The following is an 18702-nucleotide window of genomic DNA, read 5'->3' on the forward strand; positions in this document are numbered from 1 at the left end:
GATTACTTTCATTTTTTGCCGTTTCATACTAAAACACCATCGATTTGCCAAACATGCAAATTGTTTATTTCTTGACGTACTAGCTCGAATTTTGTGACCCACTGAGCGTAGATAATGTATGTAGGACTTCAACCTTATGACTTTTTGAACGTTCGGGAAAAACAAAAGGAAATTTATATTCTGAAAGAAATATCTGCAGTAATTGTTTCAACCTGGGATTCTATTGAAATGTAGTGAAGTTGGTAGCATGCTTTTCACCCAGTTGTTTAGAAATTATGTATATTTCTATTGTTTTTGCCCCAAGGGAAGAATCCGATTACATAATCATGTTACCGTATTGTTGTTTCTGTTTGGTAATTTTTCACTTATTGTACTTCAAGTATCTTTATTGGTATTTATCCATACTTAACGGTTTCGTTTTACTGTAAATATTTTCTTGTGTGAAAATTTATGTATGCAAAGTCTTACTTAAGTGCGAAGAGCTTTGATTTTGCTTTAATCTTATGTCGAACGCAGTTTCTGGGCCATCTTAGGAAACTTCTTTGAAGAATGATTGAACAGAAGCAAACTTGAAATAAAATGTCATCCTTGGAGAATGGCAAACAGATGGATTAAAGTGCCCACACACTATTTTTTTATTTTGTCATCTAAATTTATGCACCACCCAAAGAACTTCCATGAAAAAAAATGTGATTTACTCAAAACCCAACTTTTTTTTAAAAATCTCTATTTTTGCAGTCTACCCATGCCGCTGATTAGGAAGGCTGACATGCTCAACATGAAGCATGTGGTATAGATTCAGGAACCCACATTGCAGTGTTGTATACAATAAGAAAGATAAATAGTGTTCTCATCTTGTTGTCTGGTTATTGTGACCCTCTACATTGTTGGTTAACAATTAAAAAGTCTCGTGTAAATCCTATTTCTTATAAAGAAGGTTGTAAACTAAGTAAAATATTTTTACAGTGAGATAAGTGGTAACCGGAATTTTGCCTGGATGGAGAAATTAGTCATTTTACCATTAGTTCAGTGAAATGTGGTACTAAAAAATGCATATGATTTTGGAGATATCCATGTAGCATTTAGTTTTAATTGTGTAAGAAATTTGAAATGATTTCCATGCATGTCACGTACTGCTGATTTGCTTTGGACTGGTAAAAGTCACCAAAGAATTAATGAACAGAATTTTCACATCATCTTAAAGGTCAAGGTTAGTCATGGGCAAGTAAGTTTTTAGTTCAAAGTTCTGTAAGAATTGAAAACCAAAGGAAAAGTCACATGTAGTTGCATCTTGAGCTTGTATCCCATTTAATCTGAATTACATTTGACTGCATGCAAACAAAATCTAAGTCCCTATTATTTTTTGTTACACCTTGCCGCAGACTCTGTAATTTTTTATTTCTTCTTGACAATGGTGTCATGTAGACACCGAAACGTCGGTTTTTATCGTTAATCTTTGCATGTCTCTGCTTCAGGTTTTGTGGGACTTATTACAGTGATACAAATGTAATTTGACCGATTGAAATATAAAAATATTTTAATTATGGCCCATATTGTTGTGATATGAAGTTATCTGGAATGCTTTCGCCTTAAAAGAATTTGAAGAACTCTAAAATGTATTTCAAATATCTTTTGAATCAGTGTCAATTTTATAAAGTTTTAGTGTAACTTTTTAAATGTATAATGCCTGATAGAACCCTGAAAGATTCAAGCCTTTTGTGATGAAATTTGATCACAACTGTAGGAATACTGTATCTTTATTTTGCTATTCCATTAATGGTTTTACTCTTTGTTAAATCTTGTACATGCAAATGGGGATGCATTTGGTGTTTCAAGTTGAAAAATAGTTTAGTTTTAATTTACATATTGTGGTGACCCAGGTTTGGCTGAAAGTTTACAGACAAGGAGAATGCTTTTTAACTTCTGGATGTTATTATCTACCCTGTTGAATATAGAGGTGACAAACTAAATTTGAATGCATCTGCCTGTTGGACTATTGTTCAGTATTGGGCTCTACAGCCAAATTGGTATATTCCAGTTGTACATGTAGTTTCTGTTGGGTCCTTCCTGTCACTTTTGTAACTATCAAAGTTATACCTTGGGGCATTTGATGCAGTCCCATGTGTAGTAAAGTCCCATTGATGGCCTTGATTTGGTGCATGTTCATGTCCAACCCCTGCTTCATTTAGAATGTATTTTTGGTTCCTTATTGTTGTAATTGTCTTCAGGAAAGATGAACCAATCTGCACATATAACTGAAAGCTTTTTGGCTGACCTAGAAAGAAGAGTTTTGTCACTGGCTCTGAAGATCAGAATATTTTATTTCCATCTGGCTCAACAAATCTCCCATTCGTGGGAAAAGAAAAGGAATTTTTAATGTAGAATAAAATTGACAGGGAATAGTTAATAAATAAAACAGTGAATTTAGTAGTGGTTAAGGAAAATAAATCATTTCTTGAGGACATTTTGTTGTCTTTTCAAAGTGAAGAGGAATTCACCATTGGAAAACATCAAGTGCTTATCTGAATAAATTTCTCATTTAGGAAAGTGTTTTGGCCTTTTTGTCTTTAACTCATGAAATCTGGGCAATCTGATGTTGGTAGTCTCCCAGAAGCCCAGATGATTTGTTGCATAGTTATCAGTCATCAGTGAGTGGGCTACTATCCTTGCAGCCCCAAGGCTGAAGCACTGAGGTGGTTGCAGGTGGGGCATGAAATGCCCATCTTTGGGATGTGCACTGAGACAACTCATGCTTCTATACTTGTATCCCTTTCATACAGACTGAACAATTAAACAATAGGGAGCTTAAGCACAGACGTTCGTGAGCCATGGACAGCAACCAGAAGTTGAATGTTTCCTTTTTTGGCGTGGTTTTGCTCCTTACCGTGGACAGGAAAACCTCTTGTTGATGAGGTAGCTTGACATTACAAACGCGATGGCATGAAAATGCTCCAGTAAGGGAAAAATTCAATTTCTGGTTGCTGTCCGTGGCTCAGAAACGTCTGCGCTTAAGTTCCCTAATAGCTGTAAAACAGTACTACTTGCATTACTGGTAGCATTTCATTATTGATCTTGTGGAATGTTCAGAAAAACCCTTAAGTTTATACTTCAGTTGCTCTAACATGCAGAAAGTACAGAATATACAACTTTAAGGGTTCAGTTATAGTAGTCATGACTGTCGTAATAGTAGTCAGCAAGTAGTCAGTCAGTAATAGTCAGTAAGTAGTCAGAAATAGCAGTCATGCTGTTGGCCAAGTTTATCATTGTCTTTTTGTTGTGTTGGTGGAGGCACTGTGATGTAGTGGTTAGCGCGTGAAACTTTCGATCAGATGGTTGGAAAATCAGACGGTCAACAGTTTGAGGCAAGCTTGGTGTCTACATTATTGGTGTTTCCATATACAAGAAACTTTGCTGCACATTGTCTCTCTTCAACCAAGTGTAACTATGTGGGCAACCATATTGCATCCCATTCTGGGGAAATAGCAATACCCTTGGTTGTTTCATGCTACAGAAACTGACTTAAGCTCTGGCCGTGTGAGCCACTTACACATGGAGGCTTGAGGGTAACTTTTCCTTTTTTAAACCTATATATACATTTTTGTTGTTTACAGATGGAGTACATTCTCAGAGCTAAAAGGAGTGAACTGACGTCCAAGCTTATGCTGTCTGGTTCAGATGGTCTAAGTAATGATTTACGAAAGATGGACCCAGAGACGCAGGCTCGTTTAGAGACTCTCCTTGAAGCAGCAGGTGTGCTTTCTATGATTATGTTAATAACTGCTTTCTCTGTTCTTGTTTTTAATGTGTTGTTATGATTAAACCACATAAGATTTTGGTACATGTAGTTTGTCCACAACTGATATTCTCGGGAAAGACAAAGGCATTGGGATCAAAATTGAATGTATCAACTTACAGAACATCTTTTTTGTTTTGGTTCCTTAGAGCTCTACTGCAGATGTAACGTTTGTTAAAATAGGATGAATATTTATATGTAACTTGATTGTTGATTTTTGTTGAGTTCAAGCTAAGGTACCATTTTCTTGTTCTACTATTTAAATACTCTTAGGGAAAGTTGACTTTTTTTGTCTGACAGGTGTTGGTAAGTTGGCAGATGGCAAGGCATTTACTGATCCTGAAGTTCTTCGCCGCTTGACCTCATCAGTTAGCTGTGCACTGGACGAGGCTGCAGCTGCTTTAACGAGGATGAGAACTCAGAACAATGGCATGCCATCATCAGCTGGTCAGACCACTGCTGATTCAGGTACCGTGTATGTTTTAATTTGAACAAAGAGCAAGATATAGGTATTATAGATAAACGTAACCTAGGTCGTGGAACTATTCTTCTATGTTAAGCCAAAATTTTATCTACCAAATCTCCTCACACAGCTTGAGATTGGCATGCTGGTTTTTATTAAAACAATTCAAAGGTAATGTCAACATTTGCGAGACATTAGTTTGGCTACAATTTAACCATGAGTGAGAAGTTACATATACAATGTTGTAATGGATGGTGCTTTCGATAATATGGCCAGTTCTTTTGCTAAATCACAACGAAAAAATTTTAGTGTCTACTTGATCAGTAACAACATTTGTGCTAAAAAAACCCCTTTAGATTACTTGATTTTGGCTGTTGATTCAGTCAAAATGTTTTCCTCTGACGTCTAGTATGGTTTATTGTTCAATAACACCATATACATTTGGTGATGGTAGTAAACAAAGACAGTGGTAAGAATAACTTAAAGTAACAACATTTGTGCTAAAAAAACCCCTTTAGATTACTTGATTTTGGCTGTTGATTCAGTCAAAATGTTTTCCTCTGACGTCTAGTATGGTTTATTGTTCAATAACACCATATACATTTGGTGATGGTAGTAAACAAAGACAGTGGTAAGAATAACTTACAAAGACCTAACTACAATGAAAAGAATAATTTTTTTTTCAACATGATGTTGTGAAGCAGGAAAATTGCTTATTTATTAGAACAAAGTGTCAACAACATCTCCAAATGCACGACAATCTAGTTTCCCAAAATCTTTCAATTCCAAAATCTCTGGCTAGTAGTTGCAAAAGTTTCTTGTAATACATTATAATTGTAATATTTTGTTTAACTGTAGGAGCCCGGAGCCTTGCTGAAGCTTGTCTTGAGGGAGATGTTAGTGCTGTGAGGAAGCTTCTGGAAGAAGGGTGGAGTGTCCATGAACCAACGGATGAAGGGGAAAGTCTGCTCTCTCTAGCTTGCTCAGCAGGTATGTATCACCTTATTCCCTTCACTTGTGTGGTGTAAACTAAAATAATATGATGGTTAAGCCTAGTGAATAAATGATAGGTGAATTTTTTTCAGTCAGTGATACAGGCATACTCCGATCAAAGAAAATCAGACTGAAAAAATACACCTGTTGTAAAATACATGTTATGTTCATAACCTTTTACCATTGATTTCACTGCCTTCCTATCCTCCCAAATCAAAACTCCTTTGAGAGATTTCTCATACACATTCATCAATCATACCTGTCATACTTTTTTTATATAGGAAGAGTACACTGATTTAAGCTGTTCTTCACCATGTGAAAGACTATTTTTAATTTGTTGTGATGTGTGTAGGTTTTTACAACTAGAGCAAGTTCAGTGAAGGCTTTGAAGACAGAGAGTTATATAATAAACGACAAGTAGGATAGGCTCCACACCTTGAAGAAACACAAACAACAACTGTGTACATACTGGCTGTCACTCAAAAGCCAAATCAAAGCAATTTTCCTGCTCAATTTGTTTTGCCCAAGTGATGTGAAAGAATTGCTAGTCAATTTTCAAGTGATTTATTAACCTAAACGGAACATGGTTTTCATAAATTTTGTGAAAACCATCAGGAATGTGAAGAAACTGTCAATTTAAATAGTATCTCAGTACAAATTCAGAATCAAACCTGTTATTTTTTGTGTAAGGTGGATTCCCAGAGTCACTCAAACATGGAAAGTCCATAACTCTGGTGATGATTTTTAGGGCAGTCCTCTTTGCTTTGACAAAACCACAGCCCATCCTTTAACTTGCAGATTTCCAGTGTTTAAGCTGTCAAATATTCCTTTAGGACTTCTTCTTTTGGCTTGCCATTGTAAAAAAGGTTGTTTTCCTTCTGAGAATGGGAAATTGTTAACTTGAAAATCCATGTGTGAGGAACACAGCTGCCATTCTGATTGAAATGCATGCGCAGTCTGTGGATTCTGATTGATCATTCTTTTCTGAAGACAATTAAAACAATAGGGGACAGAAAAGTGATTCTGGTAGTAGGGACTGAACGTAAAAGTGTGCAAAATTGTGGGCTGCACAGGCATCAATGGGTTAAAATAAAACTTTTATACAATAATTATTGCACACTACGCTGGGAAGTACACCAATGTGCTTCAAAGCTGTTTTTGTAATTGCACTTTGTAGTTTCATTAGTCTTGTTTTGTGTTTCTGTTTAATACTCGAGAAACATAAATACTAGTGAGAACATTGTGTATAACTTGTTCAAACCAATGGTATTGTTAAATAATTGTATACACACTATCAATTCACAGGATATTATGAACTTGCTCAAGTGCTCTTAGCCATGAATGCCAGTGTTGATGATCGTGGAAGTAAAGGAGATTGCACTCCTCTGATGGAAGCTTCCAGTGGTGGCTATATTGACATTGTTAAGCTCTTACTTGAACACACTGCTGATGTCAATTCACAATCACAAGCTGGTAACACTGCCCTTATCTATGCCTGCTGTGGTGGATATGAGGATGTTGTCGAGGTGCTGTTAAATCATGGTGCAGACATCGAGGCACATAATGAAAATGGCCACACCCCTCTGATGGAAGCGGCAAGTGGAGGACACGTAAATGTTGCTAAGATGTTATTAGAACGAGGCGCCTGTATAAACTCACATTCAAACGAGTTTAAAGAAAGTGCATTGACATTGGCATGTTATAAAGGTATCAAAGTGATTTCCTTTGGCAAAGCATTCATACATGTATATGTAGTGTAGACATGTTTAGTGTATTGGTTGTTATTTTGATTGTGATACTGTATAGCCTCAATCCGTTATACATGTACATGTAACTAAGTACAATTACAGTTATTGTTATACCCAATTTATGCATCCTATTTCAATTGTTCTGAACACAATTCAAGTTACAGATAAGAAATGAATCTGCACAGCGATGAACCTTTAGCCATTCAGCTCTCAGACTGAAGTGTGTTCTTGCTGTTGATAAGGTTGTTGTGGTTTCTTTCAACTTTTACCTGGGGTTAAATTAAAGTCAATATAACTGAAATTCAGTGTATCAGCTGAGCCTTAAAGTAGATTACAAATTTGTCTGTACTGTGTTTATTTTTGTGAAAAAGGTCACCTTGAGATGGTCAAGTTTCTGCTTGATGCTGGAGCTGATCAAGAGCACAAAACGGATGAAATGCACACAGCACTGATGGAGGCCTCAATGGATGGACATGTGGAAGTGGCAAAGCTTCTTTTGGATCATGGTGCACAGGTAAATCTACAGCAAGTATTTTATTTTGTGATGAACATACCAGATTTTGTGTATAACAAGCATATCACCCTCAAATCCTTGGTTGAATTACAGTTTGGAGATGGTTGATGCAAGATCTGGAGGTCAGCAAAATAATAATGGTGCATGCATTTTTGTTTGCTACCAGAATTTCTGGGTACTTGAATTCAAATGATTAACACCCTCATGTCTTTGGGCTTAAGTTATGATATGACGGTTTTCTCATAGTTTTTTTCCTCCACCCTGTATTTTCAAATTTATCTATAGTAGCAAATTGTTTGAGTAAAGGTGGCCGAATACAGTTTTTTAGTGTACAGGTGTTAGAAGACGTTATTTGGAAAATATGTACTTCTGGACGCCCAAAATTGGTATGGGATAAGACTAACTAAGAAGGAATGTATTTTCGTACGTCTTGTTGAGCTAAGTACCGTTTCCATGGCAATGCAGAGAAATATTAAACGTCCATAAATAATAGGTTTCCTTTATTTTTACAAAATGTACTCATTAGATTTTTTTTCATTTTTTGTATTTAGAAAAACTCACAAAACACTGACACAGTTGCACAACTTTCATGTAATTTTAACAGAGAGATCTCCTGTAAATATCGATTTTGCATTTAAATGTTTTGTGAAGTTACCCTCTGTTAGATTTAAGTTTCTCTTTGTAGACGAGTTACGCTTTTAGGGAACTATTTTCATGCCAAATGTCACGAAATTATAATGAGGGGCTCCTTAGAAAACAGTTCATTTCCACGAAAACAACCAGTCACAATTGTTTGGTCTAATGCGCATGCGTGGCCTTAATTGGGTTTTGTGGCAAAGATGAAAGCATGCATAATGTCTTAGTGTATGAATTTTTTTGCTCGGAAAGAAAAGAAAAAGTGTCCAGAAATGAGAAACTTAGTTATTTAAGATCAAAACTTAACTTTATTATCCAATTCATGTGAAATTGAGGGATCACTTTATCGACCGCCGTATTAGCATACCACAACCCTAGCGCGCGCTTAATAGCATCACCAACAGAATCTGCAAAGCGTGCGCAAAAAACTGTGTTTGGCCACCTTAATGGTTCTGACTGACGGTAACTATGTGTTGGGCCAAATTCCCATTTTGAGGGATTAGTCCGGTCTCAGCTGCCTATGGTATACATGTCCTTTTTACCAATGCTGAACACGGCAACAGGGCCTGCTTGACTTATAGTGACTACTGACTTGTTACAGTAGTCTGGTTCAAACCTTTGTGAAGTTTTATTGGCTTTAAATGGCATGCTACTGCAGTTATTGAGATTGACGGCAATTAATATGTAAAAATGTAAAACAGACATGCTGGAAAGAAACTAAAAAACCCTTGTTATTCATACCTTAAAGTACTGTTTTGAAGTGATCTGATTTTGTGGTTATTTTGCAGGTGAACATGCCTGCTGATAGTTTTGAGTCACCTCTGACATTAGCAGCCTGTGGTGGTCATGTAGAGCTGGCTGACTTGCTCATCAAGACAGGTGCATTTCTGGAGGAAGTCAACGATGAAGGGTATGCCAGGGCATTTAAGTCCATGCTAGTATAATATTTTATTCAAGTTGGAACCAATGCTTAATTGTTACATTAATATCATACAAACCTGTTAACTTGAACTCTGGCTATGTACAGTGCACCTCAAACCTCGGACTCATCCATGCTTTTCTTGATTAGTGCGTGGTTATTCTTAAACATTTTTTCCCTTACAGGTCAAAATAATTATCTACTGTAGCTCTCTAAGAATTAAAAAAAAACATGTTGCTTTCACTAAAACAATACCTCTGAGTTCATTATTACTTGTGCCGCTACAGCGTGCATGGCCGCGTTAGATCTTGGTACAAGGTGATGCACGCTTTGCGCTGTGTGATCTGCCATTGTTTTGCAAGGAGAAGCAATACATTTTGGGTTTTATTTAAGGGTATTGCTTACCATTTGTGTAAGTGTTTGCCCAGATTGTGGTTTCATGAAAAGGCAAGTGGACGACTCAAACCATCATTTAAGCGGCAGACTTTCTCAATGTTTTAGCGCTCGCTTCTGGCAATTAATATCAACAAAAATTACAGTTTTGATTGTGAATTTGTACTGAAATAGTATTCTTGTTGACTTGATTCATTGTATTCCTAACAATTTTCACAAAATTTTCAAAAAATGGGTTCCACATGGGCCGATAAATTTGCCTCAAAATTGACTCACGATTCCTTTAAGTCGCCTGCATACAGCCCTGTAGAAAAAAATTGTTGCTTTCGCTTCTTGGGCATAAACAAAAGTCTATTTGAATAAATTTTTCTTTAAGGAATGCTTTTTGTCTGTTTTTCTTTGTATTTTCATTGATGAAACGTGGTTACTATGTAATCTTACGTCAACAAACACTGACCAACTAGTGTATTTTATTCGATAATTTGAAATTCTAACCTTTTTAGATCAAAGGAGTGTTGTTATTTTGTGACCCTGTAAGTTGTGTATTTTGGCTGCACATGCTGGGGTTGTTTATTACCAATTTGCTAATTTTGTGAATTACTGTAATACACGAGAGTCAATCAGTTAATTTGAATTTTCAGAACTGTGCAGAGATTGTCACGACATAACAGTAATATAAGTAATCACCTACATTAATATGGCACAAATATAGGCGTTCTTGTCGTGTGTTGCCTTCCCTTGGCAGCACACATCACTAAAACCTTGATGTTTGTTGTTTAGGTATACACCTCTAATGGAAGCCTCACGGGAAGGACATCTTGATATGGTTGCCTTACTTCTGGAACATGGTAAACAATTTTTTAGGCTGTTCACCACTTGTGTAAGTAGCATTTCTTCTAGTATTACATGCATACAGTAACTTGGATTCTTGTTCTCCTGCAGGAGCTGATATTCATGCACAAACAGAGGAAACCCAAGAGACAGCCTTGAGTTTGGCATGTTGTGGTGGTTTTCAGGATGTAGCTGCATTTCTTCTTCAAGCTGGTAATTGTCAATTTTTGCTAATTAGTGTCACTGTTAGTATCAAAATTAAAAATAAAATTAACACCCATAAAACCTAAGTCAAAACTGAGAGACAAAAATCATCTTGAAGATTCTTTATTGATTAGTCATAAAAAGGGGCTTAAAGTTAACGTTAGCGTAAGATTAGCTTAATTGTTGATCTAGCATTTGTGTTGTATAGTACTCAAAATAGGGCATCCAGCTGGTGTGCAGATGGTCATGTGTTTGACTCCCAGACTGGCAAAACTGACCACATTTTTTGGCCATGCTCATGACAATTTGAATACTGTATCTACGTAAGATGTTCTTAGTGTAGTAACAAGATGGTTGTTGTTACTTTGCTAGGTGCTGCCATTGAACAGGGCTCATCAACTCCACTGATGGAAGCCGCTCAGGAAGGACATGTAGATTTGGTGAAATTCTTGTTAGAGCGAGGTACCTTATGAGTTTTAAGAGTTTAAACCCAGAAATTATATTTAGTACATTCATTTATTCATTAATAGGTTGACTACTCAATCAAACAATGTTATTGAAAAAAAAAACTAAACTTTGTTACTAGTTTGCATAAAAAACTGGAAAGTATGTAACATGCAGTGGAATGAATGAGTGATTAAAATTAAACGAGGAGCATTTAATGGGGATCAGGGATGGCGCAGTGGTGAGAATGCTCACCTCCCACCAGTGTGGCCCGGGTTCGATTCCTGGTCTCGGCGTCATACATGTATGTGGGTTGAGTCTGTGTTGGGTTCTCATCCCTGTTCCAAAGGTTTTTCTCCGGGTACTCTGCTTTTCTTCCCTCCACAAAAACCAACATTTCAAATTCTAATTCGATCTGGAAACAGGGGAGACAAGAGCCACTCCATGGATTCCACTGAAATTCACATTTATTTATTATTGTTTCTGGTAGAGAATGTTAATGTGTTGTTGTTAAAAGTTTGCTTTGTTTTTTAGGTGCAAATGTTAATGCGACAACTGCCACTGGTGATACCCCACTGTCATTCGCTTGTGAGAATGGTCATACTGATGTTGCTGACGTTCTGCTTTCAGCTGGGGCTGAACTGGTGAGAGGTTCTTACTGTAGCTTGACATATGAATACCTTATCAAGTCAACATGTACATGTAATCAAAATACATTTGTATGAAGGAATGTAGGAAAGCATTACTGAAACATTTGATGATGAAGACCAAGGCTGACTTACATACACATAATCATGGATCAGTGTTTGTTTTAGCTTGTTGAATTTTTTAGGTTTCTCAAGACAATTCATACTCCCTTCTTGTTCTTGAAATCCAGGATTATTCCCTTGTCTTTGCAGGAACATGAGTCTGAAGCTGGTCGCACACCTCTAATGAAAGCAGCAAGAGCTGGTCATCTCTGCACAGTACAATTCCTCATCAGTAGAGGTACTGTTTGGATTAGCAGTTACATGTACTGTGCATGTGGTTACCTCAAAAACTAATGCTTGTTTGGCACGTTCCTTTGACAACTAATTTGGTAACTTACAGACAGTGCAGGCCAAAATTAAGTGAACATCACAGATGCAGATGCAGTGCAGTCTTGATGTGTATGTGTTTTTTCAGGCTTGTGCGCATTTTTGTCATTGTTATTTATCGCCATAAGTTTTCTTTGTGGGGAATTGTTAAACAAGATGCCTACAGGCATTTATGTGGGGTGAGTTGGTGTATGTTTAGCACTAAGTGCAGGAAACATATCCTTTTGCGATTGAGCTAATGGAATAGTTTGAGTTACAAAGATGTAGCATGATGCTGTTTCGGTATCCTTGCGTTACACTTCTTGTCGTCATACTGGAAATTGATTTACAATAACGTAATGACCAAGCCGCACACACACAGGCCTGACTCACGTTTTCTATTCTGGTTACAGGGACCACAGAGGGGGAGGGGTTGGGGGGCTTTAGCCCCCCCCCCCCACCCACTTTTTTGGATGATTAAAAAAATATTTTATTTTGTTTTACTTAACCATATCCATCACTTACAAAAACAACTTACCTTACATATTATTAAGTGTACTTTAAGGTTTTCTCTGACAAACCCGACAAATTTGTTAGTTTTGGTGCTGAATAGACAACTAGATTCCAACCGTGAAATAATGGAAGTTAAAATGTCATCACTGAGTAAGTTCGAGGGAGTTTGCACAAAGGCATTCATTTATGAAAGCTACTTATCATCATTACATGTAAATATTTGAAACGGAGAATTATGTAAAGCTACGGTCATCCTGGAGCATTCAATCCCATTGTCATAACAAACGAAGAAGGACATATGATTTACAGAAACATGAATAGCAAAACTGGGTTTTCACAAGCTGCTGGCTTCCACAAGAAAACAAATGGAAAATTCCTACCTCAGCAGTTTGTTGTGTAAGTCAAATGTAAGGGTCAGACTGAAACATTGACTCCTTACTTCAAAAGAAAAGAAAACATATTTTAGTTGGTACAATTAAAAATTTACATCAGTGTTGACAGTTTTTTTTAAAGCATTTCTAGCCATTTCAGAAGACTTAAGTTTAAAATTTTTGGGAGGAAGCATGCCCCCCTAGTTGTCTCACGCTAATGCTTTCTCTTTCTTCAAAACCCACTTGGCGGGTCCTTGGTTATGTAATGTCCGTAAATTTAAGATTACAAAGTGTCCTCATTTCATAAAAAAGAACCAGAAAGACAAACAGACATAAAGCTTTACTTAAATGAAAACTGTAAAAATTGACAATCAAACCTTTAATTTTTTTGTGAAGTGGATTTCCAGTAACATTAAGGCATCAGTTTGACAAAGTCTGCAGCACAAGTAATCATTAAAGCTTAAACTTGACCTTTCCTCTCTGGATTCTGAAACACAATCTGTCAGTGAAAACCTAGTCTCTTGGGTGTGAACTGTCCAATTTCCACCATTTAAACTGTGAAGTACTTCTTAAAACTTGTCCTTTCGATTTACTGCTTCAAAAGGGTTAATTTTCTTTCTGACAATGGCATATTTGTGTCTAAAACACGTAAACAATATGGCCATTGAGAGAAGCCTCCTTTCAGCTCCCTGATCATGGCTAAGTGACATCACACTGGTAGAAAGACTTTGTCCCCTCCCTCCTTACATACACATGGATAAATAATAAATAAATTATCTCCCGTTCTATAAGGCCTACAAAGATGCTTAAAGCAGCACAATACTTTAGAACCAAAATTATTACAATGCGAGTTATTGCGCACATGTTCTGGTTCACTGAATTCTGGCCTGCACTGTACAATAATAAAAAATATTGTGACTTTAGTTGAGTCAGATATTCTTTTTTTTTTGGTGTTGTTTTCCTTACAGCTTAAAGTGTATTTATCATCTGATAAACTATAATAATTAGTTGTTTTCAGTTAAAAGAAATGCTTTTAAGTTTCAACAAGTGTTGAGACTTAAGAAATAACTGGACCTAGGCAACTTGAGTCCACATGATTCTGACAAATCCTTTAACCCCTACCCTAAAAGTACAAAAGGGAAATGTTTCATAAGTTGAAGTCTCTTATAGGAGAGGGGCATGATTTTTTGCCTTTTGGTTGTGCAAATTTAACACAAATTGGCCCCATATCATCTTGTTTTAAGCATTGAAATGGTTTTATCAAGAAATCATGTTTGCTGCTCCGTACGCCAACTCTGTTGTCAAGTCTGTTCCATTGCTGTTCCGTGCAAAGTTTATATTTGTGTGTGTCTTTTTTTTATGGTGCTCCTGCTGACATTACTCAGCAGTTTAACCCCGTATATTTTGAAAAAGTTATGTTTTATTTACTCCAGGAGCTGATGTCAATCGTCAAACCACCATGAATGATCATACTGTGCTGTCTCTTGCTTGTGCTGGTGGACATCTGGCAGTTGTTGAGTTGCTGTTGGCACATGGTGCTGATCCTTTACATAAGTTAAAGGTGAGAACTTTGGCCTTAAAGCGGGAATGTTGTAACAGGCACATACTGGTATATTCTTTTCTTTTTGTCAAGCAGTCTGGTTTCATTTTTCCACCGTTACTGTCCAGTTACCTTAAAGTTTGCTTTTTGAATTTTTGTGAATACTGCTGTAAGAAATATTGTGGAGAATTTTTGATGCAGCCTTTTGAAGGGGAATCTTTTTTTTTTTTTTTTTTTTTTTTTTCAGAAAAATTCTGCATGTCATGTTAGACAGTTTTGGCTTCAGTGAAAGAATGTGTAATTACTATCCCATCAAAAATCCCCTTAAGCTTTGCCATTGACCTGTAAAGTTGCCTGTGTTCTGACTTCATTTGAACATTCCTCATTGTTTTCTTCACAGGATAATTCAAACATTTTAATAGAAGCTGCTAAAGGAGGGCATGCTGCTGTCATTTGCTTTCTGCTTGAGAATCCCATTGTTTCCAATCCTCCTGAGCTTCCACTTCATTCAATGCCTGCTTCCCTTCCAACTCCTACTGTTCCACCACCGCGAGTACCTCCTGTTCATGCCACTCAACCTCCCGTCATGGAACATCCAGATATGACGGACATGTCTGCTGACACAATGATGGACATGCAGCAGCCCATGCTAAACCAGTTGTCAAACACTCCCTTATCACCACATTCTCCTCTGTTGCTAAATGCACCTGCTAACTTCCTTATGCCCGAGATACCAATCACATCTTGTTCCACTGCCTCTACCATGCCATCTGTCAGCCAGGCTATGTCAGATATGTCAACCAACATGACATCAACAGCAGTGCAGACTGATAACAAAGTTGTGATTTGTGAGAAGCTGCAGCTTATTCAAGGCAAGCTGGCTAAGGCATTGAAGAATGCTAACCTCTCACTGGATAACATTCCACCTGAGCTTTTGCAGAGTGTTAATGAGGAAGTATCAGCTCTGAATCTTGATGGGGAGGAAATTGCAGTGCCTCCCTCGCCTTTCTCTATGCCTGTTGACACTAGGGTGATAGGAGACCAGGATGGCATTGAAGGATTGATGGTTGCAGAACCAGCACAAACTCTTCATGATACTATTGGTGATATGCTGTCTGAAGGTATGCATTTACATGACTTAACTACTATGTCAAAAGAATGGTATACACAGCTACACTTACAGGTGGGGGGGGGGGGGGGGATAGGAGGGGAATGCTTCATTCTTTGTTGTATTTTGTCCTTTTCAGCTGTTCCCATCTCTTGTGCATGTAGGTTTCACCTAGACTCAAATTGCTTATATCGGAAATTAAAATTTGAAGTTAAGGGGTGAACAAAGTACAGTAGACTGGTGTCAGCTTGAAGTGCTCTTGGGTGGTGAGGAGTTTACTGTAGGAAGTGTGTATTTTCCTTCTTTTATTTAATACATTTGGGATCTCTTCAGAGTCCCCATTGATCAAACAGTAAGCTTCAAATGATTGCCGACCCTGTGTATGAGAACTCATCAGTGCTGCCCTGTTTTTTTTCTCTGCAGACTCAAGCAACAGTGGTCCCCCTACCCCTCCAGACCTCACCACATCATCATTACCCCTGACCCCCACCCCCTCACCAGCATCGCCTCAGTTTCCACCTATGATTGACGTGGATCAGCAGACTGACAGTAACTCAGACACTGCACTCACACTGGCTGCTGCTGGTGGTCATGACGAACTTGTAACACTTCTGTTAGTCAAGGGTTCTGACATTGAGCATCGGGACAAGAAAGGTTTGCTAATTTTGCTTTTATGAGACTAAAGTTCTTTTGTCATCAAAGGGTTATTAAAGCTTCATTTTGAACATCTCATTCTTTTCACTGTTCTTAGATCGCTTTTAAACCACTGCTCTGGTTTTTCATTGACTAGTCAGAGTAATAAGAACTGTTTTTTTTAATTGACAAGTGGCACTGTTACATGGATGTTCTCACCTGCAAAAAAACTTGTTGTTCTGTGAGCAAATTAACCCATAACAATGAATGTCACTTGGTACATGAGTTTTCCTTCAAGCATACTCAGCCATAACAGGTGTTTCAGTCTATAGGCTTGCTGATGTAGGTGAAACCGGAAAAGAACTGGTACTGGTCAGTGATATACTTGTGCTCTGTTTGCAGGTTGCACACCACTGATTCTTGCAGCCACAGCAGGTCATGCGTCTACTGTGGAGATTTTGCTTGATCATGGGGCAGATATTGAGGCTCAGTCAGATCGCACCAAGGACACAGCACTATCTCTGGCATGCTCTGGTGGTAGGCAAGAGGTTAGCGTTATTTAATTCACATATAATAAAATGTTACACTAAACTTATCAATATCTTCATGGTGGTTTATTTGTACCATTGTTTTGGTGTATTGATTTACTTACACGTATTTACTTTTTCACAGATTGTTTTAGCAAACATATACAAAGGTTTCAAAGGTGCTTGTGTATAGAAATAAGTTTACAGAAAAGAAACAACAAAGAATATTACTTATTAATTTTGTTGTATCTATTATAGAGCTTGGGTGGGGCATTTTCGTTTTTTATTCTGCTAATGAAACAAAATGGGTATCGCAGATTGTTTCAATAACAACTTTTATCTTACTTGTGTCCAGAATTCATTTTTGGTTTTGTTCACATTTTAATGACATTTTAATGACATTTTAATGACATTTTAATGTCATCTAAAATGTTCATCACTAGCTTTATAAGCTATGAATAATTGCTTCGACACTGGTTCTTTCCTATCAGGTTGTTGAATTGCTGATTGCTAAAGGAGCAAACTTTGAACACCGCAATGTGTCAGATTACACTCCACTTAGTCTGGCTGCATCTGGTGGTTATGTTGGAATCATCAAACTTCTACTGAGTCATGGAGCTGAGATTAACTCTCGCACTGGAAGTAAACTGGGTATATCTCCCTTGATGTTGGCGTCAATGAATGGCCACACAGCAGCTGTCAAACTGCTGTTAGACATGGGAAGTGACATCAATGCTCAGATTGAGACCAACAGGAACACAGCCCTGACTTTGGCTTGCTTTCAAGGGCGACATGAAGTTGTAAACCTTTTAGTGGAAAGAAAGGCAAACATTGAACACCGTGCTAAGGTGATAATAGTGAAGAGAACTGTGTTCCTTAGCTGCAGATTATTTTCTCAAGGATTAATGTCATAACATGAATGCCAGGTTGGCAAATGTTGTCTATTGAAGAAATTGCATCAGTTTTTTAGGGCTCAAATTTTCTTTTGGCTTTTGTTCCTTTTATGATAATTATAATGCTGGAAAAAGAGGTTGTACAATCAACCAATTATTGGTTGATTGTACAACCTCTTTCCAGCATTGAACTGACACTAAAGAACATCCTGTTAATCCTCCAAGAATAGATTGTCAAGTTTCACCTAATTAGTATTGTTTTGTCATGGAGGGATTTAAACCAATGTTGGAAACTTTTTTCTTGTCTAGATGTTATCTTAATTATAGTAGAACACAATTTGTATTTTATTATGAAATGAATAAATAAGGCGATTTAGACAACATGGGTAGATCCAAGAATCTGCCAAGGGTGCCTTTTTTATATTTTGTGCTTTACATTTAACAGGTTGAGCACCTCACTTCTAAGCTTTGGGATTTTTTATGCAACATAATTATGTGGTGTTTGAATAATATTGTCCTGGTCATCTTTATTACAGACTGGTCTGACTCCCCTAATGGAGGCAGCTTCAGGTGGTTATGTCGAGGTTGGCAGAATCCTCCTTGATAAAGGTGGTGATGTTAATGCCCCTCCTGTTCCATCATCACGGGACACAGCACTGACCATTGCTGCTGACAAGGGACACTACAAGTTCTGTGACTTGCTGTTGTCTCGTGGAGCCATGGTTGATGTGAAGAACAAGAAAGGAAATTCACCACTCTGGTTGTCTGCTAATGGTAGGTATCTTCTATAGTACTCTTGCTCGAAAGAGAGTGGTAGTCCAGGTAGGGCTAGGAAACAGAGACCTGTACATACAGTGTAGCTGTTTACACCTGGGCTCTTGTTTGAATGTTAACTGTACAATAAAGGTTAAGGCATTTATACTTGTAGCTTGTTTCAACAATGTATAAAGAAACAGGGAGGAAATTATGACTATAGTACATGTTGCTAGTTTAGGTTGATAAGGATTACCAAGATTAATTAGTTTTAACCATATGTCAACCCTTGGAGTGTTTTATGTGCCACTGCACACAAAAAGGACTCAATTTACTTTTGAAAAAGGAAAGTGTCTTGGAAATGTAAGATT

At 37.4% G+C, this 18702-nt stretch overlaps 1 protein-coding gene across 1 annotated transcript in view; it reads left to right on the forward strand.

The window, feature by feature from the left end:
* The window catches only part of LOC146472642 (ankyrin repeat domain-containing protein 17-like), a 28372-nt gene that overhangs the window by 1095 nt on the left and 8575 nt on the right, over positions 1-18702 (forward strand). Inside the window, exons 2-18 of the mRNA XM_085119398.1 lie at positions 3612-3750; positions 4094-4261; positions 5115-5246; positions 6555-6956; positions 7369-7511; positions 8936-9057; positions 10240-10307; positions 10402-10503; positions 10867-10956; positions 11473-11582; positions 11838-11925; positions 14311-14438; positions 14818-15538; positions 15949-16179; positions 16561-16706; positions 17177-17533; positions 18115-18352. Coding sequence (XP_084975524.1) covers positions 3612-3750; positions 4094-4261; positions 5115-5246; positions 6555-6956; positions 7369-7511; positions 8936-9057; positions 10240-10307; positions 10402-10503; positions 10867-10956; positions 11473-11582; positions 11838-11925; positions 14311-14438; positions 14818-15538; positions 15949-16179; positions 16561-16706; positions 17177-17533; positions 18115-18352 — 3385 coding nt within the window. The remainder of the gene's footprint in view (positions 1-3611; positions 3751-4093; positions 4262-5114; positions 5247-6554; positions 6957-7368; positions 7512-8935; positions 9058-10239; positions 10308-10401; positions 10504-10866; positions 10957-11472; positions 11583-11837; positions 11926-14310; positions 14439-14817; positions 15539-15948; positions 16180-16560; positions 16707-17176; positions 17534-18114; positions 18353-18702) is intronic.

This window comes from Pavona decussata, unplaced genomic scaffold (assembly GCF_977016875.1).
Source record: "Pavona decussata unplaced genomic scaffold, jaPavDecu1.1 SCAFFOLD_98, whole genome shotgun sequence".
NCBI lineage: Eukaryota > Metazoa > Cnidaria > Anthozoa > Scleractinia > Agariciidae > Pavona > Pavona decussata.